The sequence below is a fragment of the Lytechinus pictus genome, chromosome 10, assembly GCF_037042905.1.
Source record: "Lytechinus pictus isolate F3 Inbred chromosome 10, Lp3.0, whole genome shotgun sequence".
In the NCBI taxonomy this organism is placed as follows: Eukaryota; Metazoa; Echinodermata; class Echinoidea; order Temnopleuroida; family Toxopneustidae; genus Lytechinus; species Lytechinus pictus.
Window position 1 is genome coordinate 33,542,445 of NC_087254.1, and position 25,074 is coordinate 33,567,518.

The window sequence follows — 25,074 nt, forward strand, 5'->3', positions numbered from 1 at the left end:
AGCCCCTTGTTTTTCTTTACAAATTGAAAGAAGGGAAACCCCCCTCGATCCACACACCAAAAATATATTTCAGGAGCAATCTTCGAATTGTGTTTTATAAAGAGGACGTTTAGTTGAAATTTACTTCTCAATACACGAAAAAACATAGAGTATATAGGGATGTGGGCTACTAAAATTTATGCACTTGCCCGTTGTTTTTCTTTACAAATTGAAAGAAGGGAAACCCCACCTGACCCCGTTTGTTTGATTTGTACAAGAATGCACGCCAAGTTCTCTTCGTGCGCAAAATCCTGTATCTGAACTATCTTACATCGCAATATTGTTGGCTGGAACTGTTGGCTGGCTTGCTGTTGGCTAGCTTATTGTTGGCTGACTCTACTCCGGCAATAAGCGCGCCTCATAAAGTTACCGGAAATGGGACTTCGGTGATTTAACTTAGGTTGAAGGGAACGTAATATTCAATCGAAAATACAAATAAAGGTTTTCAAAAAATAATTATGAATTTTTCAAATGTTCGTTCTCCTACAAACCATGTAAAATAGTATATTTTTATTAAAAATTAAGGCTTTATAACTCAAAATTGTATAAGCGATAAGCTACTCATATTCAATTCATAAGTAGCTACCTTTGATAAAATAGACGTGTCCTATCAGAAGACTGCACTGAGCTGAGCTGTACTACAAACAGATCGAGAAATCACCCTATCCCATGACCCTCGACCTCGCGAAATGTGGGCGTGCCGTTGTTGCATGCTGTAGTGATCTTGTTTACAGATCCCACGGCCCACAAGCCGTTTTCAGATATTTATTTCGAATCGAAATATAATAGAGTAAGTTATTCAATCCATCGCCATGAGTCAAAATGGAAATGGCAGTCACCATGCTCTTGAATCAGTTGAAATACCGGCCAAGAGACAACGAAGAAACGTGAGGGTGTGGTGTGATGGATGGTGAGTAAAAAAGCGCTGCATCCGCAGCTTTATTTGCCCCGGGAACCTCGACACGACGTCTTTATAGACAGTATGATGGGGTGTCCAAACTTCGCGCACTTTTCAAAAATATTCATCAGGCTTAATTTTGTTCACAAAATATTCATAATTTATACAAAACCAATTCAAGAAATAGTTACCACATTGACGGCAAGATCGTAAACTATAAAATCATGGACGAAAATGTTAAGTAGGTCAAGGGGTTTCGCCAGTATCGCGATCTCAAAATTCTATTCCGATCGGCAAATGCGGGCTGTGCTGGAAAACCGTTCAGAAAAGTGTGACCTAACTTCGCGCACCAAAGCTTTTGTGGAGATTTAAACAAAAACTCAAGCTCAAAAAGTGAAATATTTATATCAGATTGATGGCAAAATGCTATGGAATCGGTTAGTACCACATTTAACTCACATTTTTGATGATTTCCGCTTGCAAAATGGTGATATCGTGATGCTTGTTGATTTCTTCAAAACGGGCACTAGCGGTGACAAATTTGCCGATCTTTTGCCAATATTTTCATGAATACTGAACTCATCCTAAAGAAGTTTTCATTACAGGGTAATTTTAGGTCGCTTTTCACGTTGATGATGTCAGATTTTAAGGATATTGGCTAGTTTTTGAGATAAGGACCGTCCGCGAAGTATGGACACGCGCGAAGTTTGGACACACTGCCATACGTGTTCGGGCTGCCGCAGTAACAGCTTTATATGAATACCACGCCCACGGATCTTCGCCCAGGCGGAGCCCCGTGGCCGTGAGGCTGGCGTTGCAGCCCTGCAACTCCGTTACTTCCCTAGCGCTAGCGAGTTGCGTTCCACTTACTTCAGTTCTCGGCCTGGCCCGCCGGCGAAATTATTTTTCCCACCGAGTTCTGGACCAACATATGAATATTCATGACTTGCGTCTTCGGATTAAGAGTACGCATGCGCGTGGACTTCACCTCGAGCAGTGCCGGTCGTAAGCATTCACGTTCAGTTGCTCAGAATGAATTAGCATCGTCAAATTACCGGTACCCTTACATAGTTACATATAGGCTTAGATATATATATATATATATATATATATATATATATATATATATATATATATATATATATATATATATATATATATCCAATTCTTAAACACTTATCAAACTAGCTGCCATTAATGGCAAGACATGTGCTAGACTAGGGCTAGCTTAGGCTAGCGTATTAACTTTACCTCAAATCTGGACCTGTCTAATGCATAATGCTAATAGTAATAGCCGACTAAATAATGCCATGGTTAACTTCGAACCGGTCAATTCCGAACTTCACGTTTGATTTTATTTACCATGGTTTTATATGTCTAGTCCGTATACAGAACCAGTCCAAGATCTAAAAAAAAATATCTTAGTTCTAGTCTAGTCTCTAGATCTAGACTCTGATCTACGCTGTATCAGCATGGAACAACTAGTGTACCAAAGGGGGGGGGGGTAGACTGCTCCCTGACGATTTACAACTGATCCAGGGGACGTGCCCCCCCCCCCCTTTGAGAATACAAATTAATAATTTGTCATATGTCAAAATGCAACAAAAAAAGACTTGTGTCCCCTCTTTTGAACGTGAAGATCTTCTTTTTGTTTTGCTTGTCAATTTTTTTTCAGCTAAGAATTTAATTTGGGGTTGAGACGGGGATCAAGATCACTGACGTTAGAATACGTTCCATGCACTGCAGTGGCGTAGCTAGGATTTTTTCCATGGGGGGGGGGCACTGGGGGGTCCTTGCTTTTTCGGGGGGGCCACCGGCCATTTTTTCCGGTGTGTGTGTCACAAGGGCGGATCGGACTTTCGCCAATAGGGGACGGGGCCCGAAATTATCGTCACCTATATTTTCCCCGATCAGTCACTTCTTAGTTTTATTCTTATAAAACAACATAAGCATGAAATAATCTCATAAGCCTTATAAAAAGTGTGAGCGTGAAGCGCGAGCGATTTTTTTTTTTTAATATTATGGGCAATGGTATGTGTGATCTTGAACAAGATTCGTATGTAACTAGATGGTTACTGCAAACGCCAAGCACGAGCAGAAATTTGTATTAACTGTTCTAGCATTACCGAAAAGGGACCTGTTAAGGACTGCTTTCATTTACCCACTGGGCGTTGTGGCCTGCGCCTGTAATCCAAGCTGTGGGGAAGTTACAAATTGATGCAGAGGTTCGAGGTTCGAGCCCTGGTCACGTCTTTCGGATGGTGACGTTAAAGGTCGGTCCCAGACGTAAATAATCATATCTGATTGATACACGTCTGACAAAACTCAAATACATACACACCCACGAAGACGGTATATATAATGCGCGAAGCGCGAGCAATTTTTGACATTCCGACCTAAAAAATTGTCATTCTAAGCACTTTTTGTATTAATAAATGGGATAGGTATGTAAGTAAACAATTGATGCGAGCGCGAAGTGCGAGAGGAAGAAAATTGAGATTTCAGACCTAGAAGCAGGACATTCTATTCATTTTTTTAATCATAAATAGGATATAGTTAATTGGGTATCATTAATAATGTGATCGTGAAGCGTGAGCAGACAATTATTGATATTCTGATGTGAAACTGGATAATTTAAGTACATTTTAAATAAAGAACATGCAGGCTATCGCGCATGTTTTAGATTTAGACCTCGAATCTGGGCATTCTGAATATATTTGTTTAATGGAACATTATGGAATACACGTAGACATTATGAACTTGGCAAATCAAACAATGTGACCACGCAACGTGAGCTTAAAATGCTGATATGTAGACCATAAAACGGACATTTTACAGATCACTTAAATTTGTAAATGAAAAAAAAATAATGAAAGCTCGAACGAAGTCCGAGCTAAAATATGTTTTGTATATTGACTTCAAAACTTGCTCCATATCAGCCTATTGAGCAAGATATGAATCTCATCAAACAGGCAATTTTGGCGCGACGCGCAAGCAAAAAATTTATATGGTAACATGAAAGATTTTTTTTTATATCGTCCGCGAAAAAATGTGACAAGCCCCCCCCCCCCCCCCCAAAAAAAAAAAAAAAAAAAAAAAAAAAAGATCTTCACGTTCAAAAGAGGGGACATACGTCTTTTTACTTTGGTACACTTGTGGTTCCATGCTGATACAGCGCAGATCAGAGTCTAGATCTAGAGACTAGACTCGAAAGATATTTTTTTTTTAGATTTAGGACTGGTTTTGTATACGGACTAGACAAACCATGGCAAATAAGCTAACATTTTTCTAAACCTAATTAAACGTAAAGTTCGGAATTAACCAATTCGAAGTTAACCATGGCATTAGTCGGCTATCGTACTAGGCATTAGACAGGTCCAGATTTGAGGTAAAGTTAATGCGCTAGCCTATAAGCGAGCCCTAGCCTAGCAAATGTCTTGCCATTAATGGCAGCTAGTTTGAAGTGTTTAAGAATTGGATATATATATATATATAGATAGATCTAAGCCTATAGGCCTATATGTAACTATGTAAGGGTACCGGTAATTTGACGATGCTAATTCATTCTGAGCAACTGAACGTGAATGCTTACGACCGGCACTGCTCGAGGTGAAGTCCACGCGCATGCGTACTCTTAATCCGAAGACGCAAGTCATGAATATTCATATGTTGGTCCAGAACTCGGTGGGAAAAATAATTTCGCGGCCCGCCGGCTGCCTGGGGCCTGTTGTATGACGAGATGAGCAATACGTAGGAACGTCCTAGGACCATTCTTCCGAGATAAGAGCACATTGATTAGGAAGATTGGCGACAAATCAGCGCTTTCCGTTTCACGAAGGCAATTTCATGAATTTTGTCTTCCAAGTCCGCGACATCATCACCTGTGACCTGAAGCTTTTTTTTCGGAATGACGACTTCTCATAATCATATAGGCCCTAGCCTATTTCAATAAATGGAGATCAAATGTTTTATTTATTAATATTACTGACTGTAGAATTGATGACGTATGGAGCTTACTTTATGAGGTAAGAGTGTGTCTGGAGAAAAAAAATATTTTTCTTATTTTAAGAATTTGAAGAGAAATGACCTTCAGACTGACAGAAATGTAACATTTTTGAAAAAAATCCAATTATTGGCTGCAAAAACGAAGAATGAAATAAGGTAAATTTTCAGCATTTCTCTGCCATAGACTGTGTAGTTAAGAAATGGACACACACAAATCCAAATTTTTAGCTTCCGAGAGCTGTTATATTATAAATTTATTATTAATGCCAAAAACTTGTCCATAAAGAGTCCAATAGGATTTTTTATGCTCTATCTGATGGTATGATTTTTATAAAGATTTGGAAACCAGATCACATTGAAAAATTGCGACAAAGTGAAAAAAATTGTGCAAAACAGAAACTTCATTTTCCCATAGAAAACGCATGGAGAAATGGCAATCTCAACACACACAAAAATAAGGGTTTGCAATTTATATCTAAATCCTGATTTAAAATGATCATATAAACTTGTCCTTACTGTCAAAAGAAGCCCCTGAATTTTCTCTTTCCATACATGCCAAACACAAGTTAATAATCAATTCAGATCACATTTTTCTAGTAGCCTGAACTTCCCCGAAAAAATGTGCCATATTTTCCCCTAAATCAGCCTGTTTTATGCTGACACTTTTCAGTGTGGCTTCAGACACCCTACTAACTTAGTAAGACTAAGAGGAGAAAAAAAATTTAAAGATAAAAAAAAATGGATAAAATCAAAATTTTCAGTATTTCCCTTATTTAGAACACAATGTCCTTTTAGAGACACATTTCATTGATATTTCAACGAAAGAGACCCTTGTCCGACATAAAAATTGAATTAACTAAGCAATTTCGACATTGTATTAGTTCAATATTCTGATTTTTTTTAGAATACTTAGGGCCTATTTATAATTATAATTTCACAAATTCTGTGTTAAATGTAATTTGTTGAGGTAAAAATAGGGTTTGAATGGAGTAAACAAAATCAATGTGTCTGATTGTTTGAGACTAAAAAGGAAAATATGAAAGGCTGCATGTGAAAAACCTAATTTATTTATTTTATTTGTCAGATATCACGCAAGAAATACAAATGTGAGTGTTTAGAGTATAAACATACCTTTACATGATGAGTAATCGAAGACAAGCAACATGTGAACATTTCTGCAAACATGTCCAAGTGGGTAAAGTAGTGCTTTGCAATAATAAAACATAGAAAAATGTGTGAAATCAATCCGCAATGGGAAAAAAATTACAACAATGCTAAAATTGACAACGATCATAAACGGTCATATATTTAAAGTTGATAACTTTATGGAAGTTGCTTTAAGAATATAAAAAATATATATGTTCAACATTTCTGGGTTAAGGAGTCGAGACTACATTATTGCTTTAACATGACATAGGGGCCGATAGGGCCTACCCTACAATTTAAAATGCGCCTCTTCGTGTGGACTTTCCATAATCTTTTCTTTTATTGGTACAATGAACTTATCTTATTTGTATTGATTGTGATGAATTCGTAAGCTATTAGGCCTAATCTATATCTTAAATTCTATGGGAAGAGTTTCAAGGCTCCGTGATGAAGAAATATATGTCAAAATATTTCAAGGGGAATCCAGCCCTGGCCATAAAATGTTGTGTTGGGAAGGAGAAAAATAAATTAAAGAGAATGGCGAAGGTTTGAAAGAAATCGGATAAGCAATAAGAAAATTATAGCTGTTTTAAAATTGAGATTACTAATACTATGTAGATTTCAAATTGGCAATTGGGTAAGTAAATTATGACAAGGGGCAAGGATAACTTTCCCCCGTAGGCCATGTACTGTATTATCAGGGATTTGTGGTTTTCTCCTAAGTATTTCCCCTGGGGCAGTAATCTAAATATAACCCAGGTAGTATATTGTTTTATGTCCTCATGAAAGAAAAATATGATTTAAATAAAACTTTTGGGGAAAATGACATTTTAGCCATAATATGCACTGGAGTATATGGAAGAGTAGTCCTTGCCTTTAATACATCACTATGACATCCCATATGCGGCCAATTTGAAGTCTCCATGGGTATAGTGATTACCAATATTTACAACTTTTAAAAGTTCATAACTTTCTTAATGTTTGTCCAATATTGTTCAAACTTCCACCTATCAACTTGTCTGATTTTTCTTTTCCTTTTAAAAAAAAGTTTTTATTTTGGTTGGATTCCCCTTTAAAATATCATCACGGAGTCCTCAAGGCTAGATCTGCCCCCCTTTTCATTAAAACTTGAAAAGTTCCGTTGCCTGATTGGATTAGATCTATGTAATTTTTTCCTTAAGATTTTAATGAGTAAAAAAAAAGAGGAAAAAAGAAGATGTAGTTTAATTAATGGCTGAAAGTCAAGGTCAGACTGGAATCATACCATTTCTTGGCATGAGTATGTATCTTTAGCACTGCTTTTGTTTAATGTCCTTGCAGCATGGATAATAATTTGATCATAACAAATTAACAATGCAATGAACAAACTAATAGACTTTTGTAAATGGTGGATTTGATGGCATGTTGATCAAAGTTCTTTGTTGATAAACTGGTCAATTGATAAGAAGATTAAGAACACATAAAGTGAGATAATACTTTGAAAATCACTTTGATATACATTTTGTGATGTAGATTTTAAGAATGACATCTATTTTTTCATAGTCATTCACTAAGATAAATATAAATTGGCTTAGATTTATAATTGAATAATTTTGTTTGAAAAAAATTGTTTTCAAATCTGTGTTATGAACTTTGTGTCTACTTTCACAAAAAGTCTTTGAACAGATGTCACTTACATTACACCAGACCTTCATTTTTTAGGAGCGCGATCGCAATTTACCTCTCTATAATCATGAAATACATGTAGACACCTGTTTTCCACAATTCCTTGCAATTATTTTTATTTAGTTGGAAACTACCGAAAAGATTAAGAATATTCCTTTCATGACTCTGATTTATGATGTTAAACTCGGTAAATATTGTAGTCCCATATGTAGACCTTCATTTTTTAGGAGCGCGATCGCGCTAAGGCTCCTACCGTGCTCCTAAAAAAATAAGAACAAAATATAGCGCTCCTTAAAAAAAAAAAAAACTTCACCAAAAGTTGCTGAAATTTCACAATTTACCTCTCTATATTCATAAAATAGACACCTATTTTTCCATAATTCCTTGCAATTATTTTTATTTAGTTGGAAACTACCGAAAAGATTAAGAATATTCACCCCTTTCTTGACTCTGATTTATGATGTTAAACTCAGTAAATATTGTAGTCCCATAATTATGTAGATTTTCATGGTGTTGACCAAGTGTTAAACGATCAAAACGATAACGATCGTTTTCAGTTAATGTTTGCAACACCATGGAAGTCTATATGTGGTACTACAATATTTACCGATTGTAACACCATCAATCAGAGCCAAGAAAGAGCTGAATATTCTTCATTTTCCTGATAGTTTTCAAGTAAATTAAAATAATTTCAAGGAATTATGGAAAATAGATGGCCATTTCATGGATTTAAAGATGTATTATGTAACGTAAAATTTTACCAATTTTTTTGTAAACTAATTTTTTTTTTTTTAAGCAGAAGCGCAACATTTTGTAAATGTACTGACCCAGGCCTAGTTTCACCACAGATTAAATAATAGCTACACAGCTATAGCATTTACAATTTAAAGAAAAAAATTAGCATATATGTATTGAAGTAAATTAATTTGAGCTCCTCAAGGAGAGAATTCTGAGGAGCTCAATTGAGCTCCTCGAAAAAATAAGGAGAGCGATTTATTGAGCTCCACGAAATTATAAACGTGAAGGACTGTTACACATAGATAGAAATTAATGATTTATGTCAAATCATTCATTTTTTAACAAAATTATATTCTCACATGTTAGAATGATCTCTGGAATAATTGAAAAATATTTTCAACTGTCCCTCTGATTCAGATATTTGTATTCAACTTGCTAGTATTTTGAGCAATGGACTTATAGAATAAGGACTCATTGGCTTACAGTATCAACAGTAACAAATCTGGATTAAAAAAAACCTATGCTAAAAAATGGATTTGAATTGAAAAGTTAATAATTCTTAGGTTTTAGTTACAAATAAAGCAAAATTATTGTTACTTAGAGAATTCAAAGAAAGAGAACTATAAAAGAATAGCATTATTTAGTACTAGTAATCAGAACATCAAATATTTGTGAGAGGGTATGAACTCTAGTTAATGAATTAGAAGCAGTCATGTAATATTTGGTTCCATTTGGGTATGAGACAAATCTTTATTCTGTCTAGTCATGATCACAAAGCACAAGGATATAAGACCCTTTACTGAAATCACTTTATGTGCTATACAAAAGTGAAAGGACAAGAAAAATATTGTATCACTGTGGTAACAGATAATTGCTTGCCAGATTTATTTTTAAATTCTTTTCATTATGAACATCAACAAAAAATACAAATTCTAATTGAAGCTAAAATAGATTTCTATGAAATATCATCATATTTTGATATAATATTGTATACTGTATAGTTCCTCCTTGCTTAGGAGACACAATGGGGGCATTTGCCCCCGTTTTGATTTCTTTTGTGTGTAAATGTCAGTCAGTGTCAGTGAATGGGCATAACCTTTCCCTATTTTGATTTGCTTTTTAACAACTTTTCACAGGGAAAATTCTCCCTGTGCATTTTGATTTAATCCATTTTCAAGTGCCCTCCCTGTGGCAAAATGGTGGATTTGTTTTTGTCTTACACTCTGTTTTACATCTTTTGGTTTCTAGCTATGATATGGTTCACTTTGGTCATGCAAACTCTCTTCGCCAGGCCAAGTTGATGGGGGATTATCTCATTGTTGGTGTCCATTCAGATGGTAAGTATTACTGCTTTCATTATCTCATGGAAGAGCTACATTATAAAGATTTCTGATTTAAGAAGATTTAGAGGTTATAATTTTTTTTTTGTAGAATATATGGCTATAAAGTAACTCATTGCATCAGAATGTGTGGGATTAGTACAGGGAGGGGCAGTTGAAATGTGCAGATGTGTTATCTATGGGAATCATTCCAAGTAATGAATTAATCATTTAATAATATTACACCTAATGATGATTTAATTTGCATACTTTACATTAAACATTTTTAGCTCATCCGTGGCGTGTCGTCCGTCGTCTGTCCACAATTTCAATATGCTTCTTCTCCATTTCAAATCCGTTTTCAATTCTGTTTGCTTTATATGATAGCATTAGGTGGGGATTCAATACTTCTACACAGAATTTTGAAACTCATTAAATATGCTAATTTATGCGCATTTTTCAAAATTCACACAATGTTTCTTCTTTATTTGTTGACCGTTTTGAATTTTTTGCTTCCATCTGGTAGAGCTTCATGAGGTTTACCAAACTTCTTCACAGAATTTTGAAATTTTGACGAGAACAATTTTTATGCTAATTTATGCACACCGGGTATTTAAAAAAAATCACATAAAATGCTTCTTCTTCATTTGTTGACCGATTTTGATTTTTTTTTCTTCCATCTGGTAGAGCTTCATGAGGTTCACCAAACTTCTACACAGAATTTTTAAATTTGGAGTAGAAAATTATTTAACGTAATTTATGCAAAATTCATAAATCACAGAAAATGCCTCTTCTTTATTTGTTGACTGAATTTTAAAACGCTTCTTCTTCGTCATTTCATGTCTGATTCCAATTCTGTTTGCTTTATATGATAGCATTAGGTGGGGGATTCTAAACTTCTACACAGAATTTTGAAACTCATTAAATATGCTAATTTATGCGTATTTTTATAATTCACAGAAAATGCCTTTTCTTTATTGGTTGACCAATTTTGATTTTTTTTTCTTCCATCTGGTAGAGCTGCATGAGGTTCACCAAACTTGTACACAAAATTTTGAAATTTTGTCTAGAAAATTATTTATGCTAATTTATGCAAAATTTATTCATAAATCACAAAAAAATGTTTTTTCTTCTTCATTTGTTGATCAATTTCAATTTTGTTTGCTTTATATGATAGCTCGAGGTGGTGATACAAAATTTAAACACAGAATTTTGAAACTCATTAAATATGCTAATTTAATCATATATTTTCAAAACTCACAAAACATACTTATTTATTTGTTGATTGATTTTGATTATTTTTGTTCCATCTGAGAGCTACATGAGGTTCACCAAGGTTCTACACAGAGTTTAGAAATTTTTACTAGAAAATTATTTATGCTTAATTTATATGAAATTTATTCATAGATCACAAAAATGCTTCTATGTCAGTTCTTCATCGATTTCAATTCTATATCCTCAATTTATGTCACCAATATAATTCACTACAGTGTCAACTGGGCTGAACTTAAAATTGTGTTAAATTGCGTTGCGAGATGCCGGATGAGCTCCACATCATTGATGTGCTAGTTATATTTGATATTAGTTTATTTTCAAAGATTTGCTCATGTCAGATTGGTATTACATTGATGTTCCTTCACTTTTGGCTTTAAGACTACTATCACTTGACCTGCAAAAAATTGTAATGCCAGAAATAGCGATAACCACTAAAATGGGTCTAGCTAAAACACTGGTCATGATTGTTGATAATAGTCCAACATTGTTATGCTTGCAGTGAGTGGTTACAATAAAGTCTTTCATGCATTTTGGTGTCCACTGATATTTTGTGGGGCAAATTAAATCACTACTATAATGAAATATATGATTTTCTAGGTAATTTGATTGGTAATATCTCATTTTTATTTAAAAAATCTGTGCAATTTGATACTCAATGCATTGGAAAACTTACTCAACTCTGATATTCCACAAGCATTCTACTTTGATATCTTTGTAAACCATGACAAAAGACTGGCATGTTTGCTGAGCAGGGAAATCTCTGACTCAAAGACTACAATAATATAATAATAATAATATCCAAGTCCTTTGGAAGCGCATAGAGACGTTATTTATAATGTGTTATGCGCTATACAAGAACTGTCTATTATTTATTATTATTACAAAACCTATTAAATCTATGGTTTTCTCTTATCTCATGTATATAGGAAGAACATGAAATCAATGTTGTGTCACATGAAAAAAAGAACATTCATCAGTGGTCATCATTTATTTAAATGCTTTGAAACGAAAACAACATAATTCTTTTTCAGCTGACATCATCAAGCACAAGGGCCCGCCTGTGATGAATGAACAGGAGCGTTACAAGATGGTGCGTGCTATCAAATGGGTGGATGAAGTAGTAGAGGGCGCCCCCTATGTCACCCACCTGGAGACTTTGGACGAGCATGAGTGTGACTTCTGTGTTCATGGAGGTATTCATTATTCAAAGCATTTCAGAAAATTCAGATTATTGTGTACCGGTATATGCGGTGGACAGTGTTACCCTTAGAATATGGTATGAGTCAATTGAGCTTGAATTAAGGTCTAACTGTGGAAACTATCAAGGAATTAAAATGGAGTCATTACTGAGATCAATTTTTCTTTCAGGGGAGGTTTTCTTAAACAAAAGTTAAATGGGTTCATTTTCAACATTTGGGGAGTGTTTCATGAATCAACGGGATTTTAAAAAACAAAAAATGAAGAAACGGCTCAACTATCTGAAAATAAATAAAAGGAAATAGTCGAATAATTGAGCCTTCCTTGACTTTCCTTCAATTTGTTTCATATTTTCTCTTTTTCTATTGTTCACTGCTTTATGTTTAAACCTGGGATCCATAATGAAAAGTTTAATAACTTATATTGTACAATCAATTTTCATGGTTGAATGTATGTTATAGTCACAGTCATTGTACTTTGATAATTTGCTAGGTTTTGTTTTTTGAAGCCAGAATCCTCCTTGAAGTAGAGTTGGAATCGCTAATCTTACTGTGATATAAAAAAAATAGCATACTGTATTATCATACATACAGTATTCAAGAAAAATATATCAAACCTAGAGCACATGTTAAGAAACCAAATTCCCCTCATGAGTAAGATCATATTAAACAAGGTAGGAGCAAATGCAAAATATTATCTAACATTTTAATAAATTGTTTATTATTTGTGAATCTGACAGTTTGATGTTTCATAAATTCCTGTTTTGTCTACAACCATCATCTTTTTCATTTCTATTTTTCTCTAGATGATATCACCCTTGATTCTGATGGTCAAGACTGTTATAGGATTGTCAAAGAAGCCAAACGTTTCAAGTATGTTGCTTTGATACTTTTTTATAAAGAAATTACGTAACTGAAGGTCACTCATACCATTAGTTTTTGCTATGAAGGAAACCCTCGGGCATGCCTTTAAATTTAAAAAAAAATTGTGTATTGTAAGGAAAGAAGTAAGTAAAGGAGTTAATCATGATAGATTATGTGATTTATGTCTCTTTATAACGACCATTATTTTCAAAGTTAAAGCCTTTCTTCCTAAATGCAGAAACTAAATCTATGCTGGAGGAATATCCAGTTCAACCTGTCAGAATGAAAATAAATGATACCATCAATATATGCACTACCAACCATGTTTTCAGTCAGCAAGACAAAAAAAATGTATTTACATATTAATTGAAATAGCTTAGAATATCACAGGTGATTTGTTCATAATGATGGTATCAAAATCCTTGGCCATTTTACCCAGTGATATATAGGTGTCATAAATAATTCCACTTTCCAGCAGGTCAATTACAAGGACACAGAATTGTTTATTGCTGGTAGAACAGAATTTGAATGTTATTATGGCTGTATTCTCAAAAGAGGTTTCAGTTGTACCGTGGTACTAAACCATGGACTATGCAGATTTCTTGTATTATCAAGCTTCAATTAGGTACCTAAATACCAAAAGTGCACATTCATAATTGGACTTTTCTTAGTGTATGTGATGAAAGAAGTGGAATAACGTACAATGGAACACAAATCTGCATAAACCATGGTTTTGTACCATGGTACAATTGAAACCTCTTTTGAGAATACAGGTCTATGAATATATTATAATTTTTGTCTCGCCTTCATAGTAGAGCGACACTATAGGCGATGCTTTTCCGACGGCAGCGTCAACATTGAAATCTTAACCAAGGTTAAGTTTTTGAATTGTCATCATAACTTAGAAAGTATATAGACCTAGTCCATGAAACTTGCAAATAAGGGTAATCAAGTATTACTGAATATCCTGCCTGAGTTTCAGGTCACATGACCAAGGTCAAAGGTCATTTAGGGTCAATGGACTTAGACCATGTTGGGGACTCAATATCGAAATCTTAACCAAGGTTAAGTTTTTGAAATGTCATCATAACTTAAAAAGTATATGAACTTAGTTCATAAAGCTTAGGCATAAGGGTGATAGTGTATCACTAAAGATCCTGCCTGAGTTTCAGGTCACATGATTAAGGCCAAAGGTCACTTACAGTCAACAAACTTTGGCCTTGTTGGGGTTATTAGAGGAATTGTCATCATAACTTAGTTTATGGATCTAGTTCATGAAACTGACATATTAAGAGCAACCATGTATCCCTGAATATCATGTGCGAGTTTCAGGTCACATGACCAAGGTCAAAGGTCACTTGAGGTAAAAAAATTTGGCCATGTTGGGGGTATTTGAGGAATTGTCATAATTTTGTTCATGAAACATGGACATAAAAGCAATCAAGTATCCTTGAACATCCTGTGCGAGTTTCAGGTTCTTATGACCAAGGTCAAAGGTCATCTAGAGTCAACAAATTTGGTAATGTTGGGGGTATTTGTTGAATTGTCATCATACAAGTAACTTTAAAAGTTTATGAAACTAGTTCATGAAACTTGGACATAAGAGCAGCAATGTATCCCTGAATACCCTGTGCATGTTTCAGGAACATGGCCAAGATCAAAGGTCATTTAAAGGTCAATGAACTCTGGCCGTGTTTTGAGTATGTATTGAATTGGCATCATAATTTTATGGTTCTAGCTCATGAAACATCGACATAAGGGTAATCAAGTATGAATGATTGCTTTGCACATGTCTTATGTCACACGATCATGGTCAAAGATCATTTTGGGTCAATGGACATAATATTTTATTATCATATTAGTTTTTTCTTCTGTGAATAATCATTCGTTAGCTGTTTTCAAAGGCAGCACTGCTGCTATATCGAATTGAGTAATTCAGGCGAAACGAGGCGTTCCACTTGTTTAATAATTGTAAACGTATCAAATATATGATCCAAACCATTCACGTATATCAAATAGTGTTGATCAACATATTATTTTAAGGCATTTTATCATCTTTTTGTAGAGAATGCAAGAGGACTGCTGGAGTCTCAACAACAAACATTGTCGGCAGGTAAGAAAATTAATTAAATTTTTTACTCATCATATTGGCAATGATCAGTAATTTAATTATTACCAGAAATTGTTATACTTTAAGAAAATCAAATTTGGATATAACATCTGTCAAAATGTAAACGAACATGATATTTACCAATAATAGTTCAGATAGTTATAACATTTCAAATATATATGTCTAAGAACAAGAAATATAGTGCGATTAGAAACTAAATATGGGTCAACTTGAAAGAAATGGTGTGAATTTTATTCAAATATGTAACATTCCATTCGTACAAAGTGTAGTGGATATTCAATCTTTTGTCATTAAATTAAATCTTTGTTCAATTGTTGAGGTTAGATTTTCTTTATCCTCCTCCCCTTTCTGTACTTTTTTCTTTAAAAGTTTTAATCGAAGCACTTATCTTACAAATTTAATGATTTGATATAAAACAAAGAAAGGAGCATTACTAACACTGATTGTATCCTATAATTATCAGCCCTTTTCATGCTTGAGAAGTGTACATTCATGTAAAATCGCAAAATTTATCCAGTATTTTAACAATATTTTATATCCTCCACATAACTTTTTTTAGGGCATACACTCAATCTAGTAATGAATAGGAATGGTGGCATGCACATTTGAGGGATTTTCCTTTATATCATTTTTTCCCCCCAGAATGCTTTTGATGACGAAGACACATCACATGGGTGGTGAACTGAAAGAAGAATCAGATGGAAATGTCAGTCCTAGATCTAAAACACTTCAGGCATCAGTAAGTATATAAAAATCCTCAACCCCTTCCAATTTTCATGAAAAATAGTAGAAATTTTAATTTCAAACTCCCTTTCTTGCCTCCTGTAGAATTTCTTTTCATTTTCAGTTCACACTGCTCAACTCCATGTTTCATTTTGTTTTAATTTGATGTAGATATCATATAGATTAGCAATTGTGTATTATTCTTTAAAAAGTACCAATGCTTTTGAAGTTACATAATATGACACTTTTAATCACATTTAGCTCAGTGCACTCATTCATTATGGAGACTCCGGGCGCCGCTTTTCCAACAGCGACGGCGTCGTCGTCAACATTGAAATCTTAACAAAGGTTAAATTTTTGAAATGTCATCATAACTTAGAAAGTATATGGACCTAGTTCATGAAACTTGGACATTATGGTAATCAAGTATTACTGATCATCCTGCCTGAGGCTCAGGTCACATGACCAAGGTTAAAGGTCATTTAGGGTCAATGAACTTAGACCATGTTGGGGGAATCAATATCGAAATCTTAACCAAGGTTAAGTTTTTGAAATGTCGTCATAACTTCTAAAGTATGTGGATCTAGTTCATGAAACCTAGAAAAGCAATTAAGAATCCCTGAACATCCTGCGCGAGTTTCAGGTCACATGACTAAGGTCAAAGGCCATTAGGGTCAACAAAATTTGATAATATGGGGGTATTTGTGGAATTGTCATCATAACTTTAAAGTTTATAGATCTAGTTCATGAAACTTGGGACAAAAGAGTAACCATGTATCCCTTAATATCTTGTGCTTGTTTCTGGTCACATGACCAAAATCAAAGGTCATTTAGGGTCAATGAACTTTGGCCGTGTCGGGGGTATTTGTTGAATTGGCTTCATAACTTTAGTTTATGGATCTACACATAAGAGTATTAATAAAATATGAATGATCGTTTTGCACATATGTCTTAGGTCACATGATCATGGTCAAAGGTCATGTTGGGTCAATGGACATAGTATTTTATTATCATATGAGTGTGAATAATTACTTAATAGCTCTTTTCAAAGTCAGCACTGCTGCAATATTGAATCGCGTAATGCAGGCGAGACTGCCAGAGGCGTTCCACTTGTTTATTCAATTTTTCATTGAGAGAGAAAGAGAGAGATAGCTGTAATTACTAGCACATGTATGGTATGCCAGTTGTATTTTGCTGTTATTACAATTTCCAATATAATTTTTTATAATTTCTTTTTTATTTGAGTTTGCTTTTTGTTATGGTTATTCCAGAATTCAGTGGAATCTTTCAACAAGATGAACTTAAAGAATGGATTGGTAAATTTCACAATACTTTTGAATCTTGGGGAAGTCTTGCAAAACTGTTAGCAAGATAAAGTCGGCAACCTTTTTTGTTGTTGTCTATTTGTAGAAAGTCACCTTGGTATATGGTATCCTAGTGCGGTATCTAGTCTTCTTTCATACTGTAAAGGGTGATGCATTTATTTTTGTTTATATTCTAATTCATCCTGTTTCATTTTATTAGCACTTAATATATCATTCCTACACAATACCTCCTCTTCATAGATGTAGATGTAGGCATGTAAATACTGTATGATATACAGTGCATATTGCAATATTAGAAAACAAGTAACTTCATGAAATATAAAGATTTGACCACAATTGAATGAAGTACATGTAAACATTTTATTAAAAAATAAAAGAAAATAGAAAATATCTTGGAACATATCTTTCTTATTTTTCTTGTCTTGATTTCTTTGATACTCCATATTTGAGAAATGAACAAGATGCATACATCAAATAATTACAATCCTGACATTGTGTATGGACATATTTGTAATACCGGTTATTTTCAAATGCAGATATTTACATGTCAGTTCCCATCACTTTCATTTCTTTGTGCGAAAGATCACTCTTTATTCTTGTAAATTCTCTCGGTTTGTTAACAAGGACTTTTGCCTTTCTTGTTTTTATTTGTTTCGCTATCCTTTTCCTGTATGTCACTGTATGCTTTTCAGTTGCTAGTATATATACTCAGTCACTGCCCCAATCCATTACGTCTTACCCCCGTTTGGGAACGGACCGCAGTTCGGATTGCAAACTGCGGTATTTCACCCCATTTTGCGTTTGAAAATCTAAAACATCATTTCCAAGCCCTGGGGGTCGTTTCATAAAGCTGTTCGTAAGTTAAGAGCGACTTTAACAACGACTGGTGATCATCGCCAATTGTACCATTTACCGCAAGACATGATCACCAGTCGCTCTTAACTTACGAACAGCTTTATGAAACACCCGCCTGATCAACCCCGCTTGGCCAGGTAATCCCCACAGGCCAGATTATGAGCGTTGAGCCAAGGACGAAATGATAACAACAGCTGTGCTATTACGTAAGTCTTCTCTGCCTGTAGAAGGACCTTCGGAATTAAATTATTGTATTCGATATTTAATCACGTTTTCAAAGGCATATTGTATTCAGAAATTCAATGCTAGCCCATTTTCAAGTTCGAACAAAGAAAATCAACCTCGAAATAAGGAAAGTAAGTGAATAAAAAATGGCGACATGTTTTCCCGGACCGCACTCGGGCTGTTGTGTTATCTTCGGACCGAGGTCAAGAAACAGGTGTTTTGATACTTACATTGCATGCCTGGGGCAGTAGGGTTTTCGTACTTGGAGAAGAGGGGTATAGTGTTATCAAACGGAGCTCTTTCGTCATGCTTTTTTGTTTCTTTTTCAGAATAAGAATTTCATATTATTAATCAATTGGACAGTCACTCAATCACTTTCTTTTACTGCAACTTCTTAATTCCTTTTTCTTTTTTGATGAATTCATATGTATTGATTCACAATGCTTCTGCATACATAGGGGAAGGCGGGGTTAGTTGAGCATAAGGGCAAGTTGAGTTACCACCCCCAGGCCAATAATGAATGAGTCAGACATTGTGGTGGTGTCATGTATTGATAACCCATTACATAACCCTTAACCCCACCACATTGTTTTCAACTTTAAAGCAAAAAATTACTTTTTTAGAGGGAAAAATACAAATTTCAGCCAAAAAAGTAAAAAAGGGTGTGAAATCAATGCTTTTACCCCCACACGTCTTTAAATATAATAAAGAAATAAGAACAATATTGTTAGTCCAGGTATGGATTCTCATTCTTGTCATAGTCTTTTACATGATAGATGCATAAGAATGTGTGGATGTCAAAAAATATTGCATGAAGTTCGGACAGGGGTAATTTGAGCCAGCCAACAAGGGGCAAGTTGAGCCATGGTAATTCTTATGGTAATGTATATTTTAAAATAAAACTTGAAAAGCCATTGATATTCAGGCAGAAAGGTGCAAATTCACATGATGGTCCTTTTACTTTTAGAGGATGTTAGTATTTATAGAGAATTAGCAAGTGAAAAGACTTTAAATAAGAAATTGGCATGTTGGTTCTTCCCGCATACATTTTGTACATAATCTTTGTGGCTCAACTTACCCCACAGATGGGGCAAGTTGAGCCATTTGACATAGTTTTTTACAAAGGTCACAATGACTTTCAGTGTGGGGGTAGAAAGTTGTATATAGGTGAAAAATATTTCCCAAGAATCAAATTTATAGGCAAGGTACTTAATAGTCATATCAATTCTAACATGCAAAATGCAAGAAAAATGTCACAACTTACCCTGCCTTCCCCTACTTATAGTCATTGGCTTAACATTGATGTGAACTTTGTTCCTAGGCTTTATTAAAAATTACCCATTCGAAATAATTTTCAGAACTTTTCTGATTGAAATATGAGAAATTTATACTAATTTTATAGAGATATACATGTATGGTCCTTGGATTTTGTTTATTAAAAGATTATCATTTACATGTGCATTTACCTATCAAGCTTATTTTCCCATAGGAAAATTATAAATGTTTGAATTAGAATTCATGGTATATTTCAGGATATTTTTAATATCTGAAGATGAATAGGGTTGTTGAATGTGGGGTGTAAAAAAGTCTTCAATCAATGGTACTTGCATTTAATTATGTATTTTGTTCTTGTGACCTATTGGCATTTGGAATTGAGTTTATAATATGCATTATAAAGAGACTCCAGTTGGAATTTAGGATATTTAGCATATGTTTGATCTGGAAAAGTGCCACCCGAACTCAAATGGTTCAGTGAGTATTTTCTTTCTGTCTTCAGGAGAATTAAAAGAAGGTACTCACTGAAATATTAAATTTTGCAGTCCTTACAGTGTACTGGGAGCCTCTACCATGAGTCCATTCTCCACTATTGAATCCTCCAGAAGGCTTTTATACCTTCTATTGATGTGTTCTACTTTTCTCTATTCATTGAACATATGTTTATCATGAAAAGGACCACCCAAACTCAAAAGGGGAGCATTTCATCAACATATTTGTCTGACAAGTTGTCAGATCTGACGTCTTTCATATATTTTGATTGGTTGAGACTTGAGAGGCACTGTTACTATGGTAACTGTCGGATGAAATGAGATTTGTCAAATAAAACGTCTGACAAGTCCTTATATGAAACACTCCCTGGGGAATGGAAATAACATATTGAAATGTTTGGGCAGTCCTTTTCAGGACTAAACATACATGTATATATTGTTTACTGTGACACCTCTATATTGGTCTGTTAAACCAATGGATACCTTCATATGGCGTACCATCTATCTAAATTTACGTTTTATTGGGTGAACAAAGGCCAAATACAAACAGAACATAACAAATCAAATACAATTACAATCGGTAATCATAAAGTCATCAGAAAAAAAGCAACCTTCTCCTCCCTTAAAGGATAAGTCCACCCCAACAAAAAGTTCAATTCAATTTTATTCAACCATGAAAATATGTATATACAAATCATACAGTGTACATAATTATGTAATAAATGGTACAAAATATGGCTAGGACCATAAAAAAGCAAACTGCTTGTAGAGATTGGCCCCCAAAACAATAACATTGACAAAATTTACAATTTGAAAACAATTTTGAATAAAAAGAGAAAAATCCAACAAGCATAACACTGAAAATTTCATCAAAATCGGATGTAAAATAAGAAAGTTATGACATTTTAAAGTTTCGCTTAATTTCACAAAACAGTTATATGCACATCCTGGCTGGTATGCAAATGAGGAGACTTTGACGTCATCCACTCACTATTTCTTTTGTATTTTATTATATGAAATATGAAATATTATAATTTTCTACTAATTGTCAAGTGATACAATTATTAATTCCTCCCTGAACATGTGGTATTAGCATTGTTTAATACTGGTTCAGTCAAGTTGGTCCTTATTGTCAAATCTATAAAAAATGAAATATTGTATAATTCAAACAATAAAAAACAAAAGAAATAGTATACAAATATACAATGACACTCGAGGATCTGGCTAAAACTATTCGCATCGAAGGAACATCATATAGTACTATTCTCCCGAGGGCCATCGGCCCGAGGGAGAATAGTACTATGTGATGTTCCTGAGTGCAAATAGTTTTAGCCAGTTCCGAGAATGGGTCATTGTATATTTGTTTTATATCCCTTCCACTTATATATATTCTTCATACGATATTCTTCGTTGATACCCGACTTTTACAGCAAAACGATTTTTAATAAGTTGATGATGGAACAATCGTTGAGAAGTTGAGAAAACAATAAGCCTTGCCGTATTGATCGTCTGTTCAGCAAGCGCACCTGGTTAGTGCAGCTCGCCGAAACTTTCCCGTGGCATGCAGTAGAGAGTACCATTGGGCTGAGCAGCGCTCTGCTCGCATCGCGCCGCACAGCTCGCGAATCGAGTAGGGGGCGGGGTCAAAAAACGTATAGTTCACTTTTTCCCTAGGGAAAAAATGGACTATGCGTGACGTCAGCAAGGAAAATGAACTATTTCATGGCAAACGTTTTTCGTAGTAAAACTATTCTTTTTCTCCTTGTGTACACTCTCAATACAACAATCTTAAGTAAGGGATATAATGAGTGATGGACATCATAGACTGACTCAACTAGTTGTGCATATCACTGTTTTGTGAAAAATAAGCGAAACTTTAAAATGTCATAACTTTCTTATTTTACATCCGATTTTGATGAAATCTTCAGTACTAGGCTAGTTTGATTTTTCTCTTTTTATTCAAGTCAGTATTTTCCTGGGGTGGTCTTGACCTTTAAACAAGCGGAAAATTTATGCAATGGCACAGGCATATAACACAGTAAAATAGTCTGTCCTTAGTAGAAAAATAGAATGCAATAAATTTGTAAACAAGCATAATGGATGTGTTTTTTTTTCCTTATCTTCATTCAGTGTTCAACAATGAGTAGCCCATACACTGGAATATCACAGTTCCTACAGACTTCTAACAAGATCATACAGTTTGCGGAAGGAAGGGAACCCTCACCTGGTGACCGTATCGTCTACTGCCCTGGGGCTTTTGATCTCTTCCGTATCCTTTTACGATTTTAGTGATTAGCCATTTTGTTATATCATTCTAGACAAGTGTGTTTCATTCAACTTGTTATTGTATATGTTATTTCTATGGATTTATTTGAAAGCTTGTTTGATGTAAACACATTTTGGCTCACACCCGGTCATGTGAATTGAGATGATACATGTAAATTTTAAACCACACTTACATGTATACGAACCTCATTTTCCACAAGCATAGCATGTCACTTTTATACATGAAAACACTTAATCGTCGTCTTGTGGGATTTCTATTAGGTTTCATTTTTTTATTGTCAACATTACTGTTTTTTGCCTTAGAAAGTCAATATGAAAGGATATCAACTTGTAAAAAAGTTTTAAGGTTTGTTAATCAAGCCAAGGAATGGTGTACCAAATATGCCAACCCTCCTGATTCCAATGTAAGGCTCCTGAAAAATGTCTGCAAATCCCGCCCTATCACCACCTTAATCCTCCCAAAAAAAAATTTAAAATTTTTTTTAATGGTGTAAAAGTGCATATTCAACACATTCTTGTAAATATTTTTGTTGAAATAGTGGGTACTAAACATGTCAACTACTTCAAAGTAAGGCTCATTGCTCCAGAGAGCATGAAGCAACCCAGAGCTTCCACAACCCAATAAAGGCAGTGGACCCCTTCCACAAGGGTTGAGTGCCTTGCTCTCAAGGTATGTGCTTTATGCATGTTATTTGATGTCACTTGCAAATCCTCCCTAATTCTAATTACCAAAGCTAAACTGCAGATATTTTATCATTTTTAAGGATTTTAAAAAATACTTTGGATTGCTTTCCTTGACTAGTTGATGTATTCTCAGATGTTGGTCACATAGATTTTCTGGAGCAAGCTAGCAAACTAGGAAACTACATCATTGTTGGTCTGCATGGCGACCAGGTAAACAAACCACTTACAATTTGAATGAATCGCAGCATAGTCAGTATACTCCCCAGGGTGTACATTATTCAATGTCATTCATATATTGCTTTAACATCAGCAACAGTGGTGCCAGAACGTTCTGGGGCCCAAAGCTTAGCAATCATTGTAGAACATTTTTTAACGATTGATTGCATTGACTACAATGTACAATTAATCATGAATATCAAGCATACGATTAATTGCTAACCTTTGTGATACAGGACTCTGATCAGACAAATATGGGGGGGGGGGGGTTAAGTCATTATTTACACTCAGCGACAGACGATTTAGCCCTCATGATGGCCCAAATTACCCCTGATATTACCAAAATGGAATGCTTTGGGGCGACCATGTTTTGTGAAAGTTGCCCCAAGATCTGCTTTGAATATCAGTATTCTACATACAACAGAATGATAATAATAACATTTAATACGGAATTGCTTGTTGAACAAAATAGTAGCCCTTGAAAATAAAAGAAATGGCCCTAAATATTCAGCAATCATCCTTTTCATCCCAATGTTATTTAAAACAAAAAAATAGCACCTTGAAAATTGAAACAATTCCTACCCTGCTACCATTCATGAAAACTTTATTTTGCTTGTAAGATTTACATGTAACTAAAAATGATTTTAAAAATGAAATCTTTTGTTTCATAACTTATGTGATTTCTATTGTAGGAGGTCAACCGTTACCATGGCAGCAACTATCCCATCATGAACTTGCACGAAAGGACGCTCAGTGTGCTAGCATGCCGGGTAAGACATGCTTTTTACTCCATGTTTAGTCTAACGCGAGGAACTGAATGCTATTTGATTAGTGGTATTAATAGTTACTTCCAGGTTGGGGCAAGAGCCGTTCCAGAGACTCTCATTTTAAGACCAAGGTTTAATTCCAGAGCTTCCTATTTTCGAGTTGGCGCGGCACATAGGTCTCCGGCACATAGGTCTCATATTATAATTTGAGTATCCCCCCCCCCCCCCGGGCAACATATACTATATCAAAGTTGAAGCCAAATATTTTTCACATGCAAAATTTTAAGAATTTCAATTTCTGCCTTTACAATCAATGTTATATAGAATTCAACCTTGTTTTTTCTGTAATTGATTCTGAACTTGATCCAATAGAGTTTGAAGTACTTCTTTCATGCTGTTTAGATTCAGAGTTGTGAAAATTCACTATATTCATCAATGATGAGGATATTTATTTATTTATTTTAATGCACAGTATGTTGATGAGGTCGTGATCGGCGCCCCCTACAGAGTGACGTCTGAGCTGTTAGATCATTTTGACGTGGATGTTGTCGTTCAGGGCAAAACAGAAATTCATCCGGGGGCAGATGGTTCGGACCCATATGAGGTTTGTAATAAACAGGGGAGCATTTCATGAAACAAATGTTCAGCAATTTTCACTGACTCCTGTTACAAGCTACTGCAAATCTTGGCATTTGATTGGCTGAGAACAAATTAGTCAGTGATAATCACTGACAATACTTTTCATGAAATATTCCTCAAATTAAGTGAGAACTTTCTGAGGTTTGAAACAGCTGTGCCGAACTATTTATACCTATATGCATTTTATTGTCTCACCTGCATAGCAGAGTGAGACTATAGGCGCCGCTTTTCCGACGGCGACGGCGGCGGCGGCGGCGGCGTCAACACCAAATCTTAACCTGAGGTTAAGTTTTTGAAATGACAGCATAACTT

At 34.8% G+C, this 25,074-nt stretch overlaps 1 protein-coding gene across 2 annotated transcripts in view; it reads left to right on the plus strand.

Annotated features, from left to right (window-relative positions):
* Positions 1-710: 710 nt before the first annotated feature.
* Positions 711-25,074, plus strand: part of LOC129269518 (ethanolamine-phosphate cytidylyltransferase-like) — a 29,616-nt gene continuing 5,252 nt past the window's right edge. Inside the window, exons 1-11 of one of the 2 annotated variants that reach the window (XM_054907026.2) lie at positions 711-949; positions 9,740-9,828; positions 12,117-12,278; positions 13,088-13,154; positions 15,211-15,258; positions 15,919-16,015; positions 17,271-17,315; positions 22,301-22,439; positions 23,274-23,350; positions 24,049-24,126; positions 24,596-24,727. In XM_054907026.2, coding sequence (XP_054763001.2) covers positions 852-949; positions 9,740-9,828; positions 12,117-12,278; positions 13,088-13,154; positions 15,211-15,258; positions 15,919-16,015; positions 17,271-17,315; positions 22,301-22,439; positions 23,274-23,350; positions 24,049-24,126; positions 24,596-24,727 — 1,032 coding nt within the window. In that variant the 5' untranslated portion in view covers positions 711-851. The remainder of the gene's footprint in view (positions 950-9,739; positions 9,829-12,116; positions 12,279-13,087; positions 13,155-15,210; positions 15,259-15,918; positions 16,016-17,270; positions 17,316-22,300; positions 22,440-23,273; positions 23,351-24,048; positions 24,127-24,595; positions 24,728-25,074) is intronic. The other variant, XM_054907027.2, reaches the window with a different exon arrangement.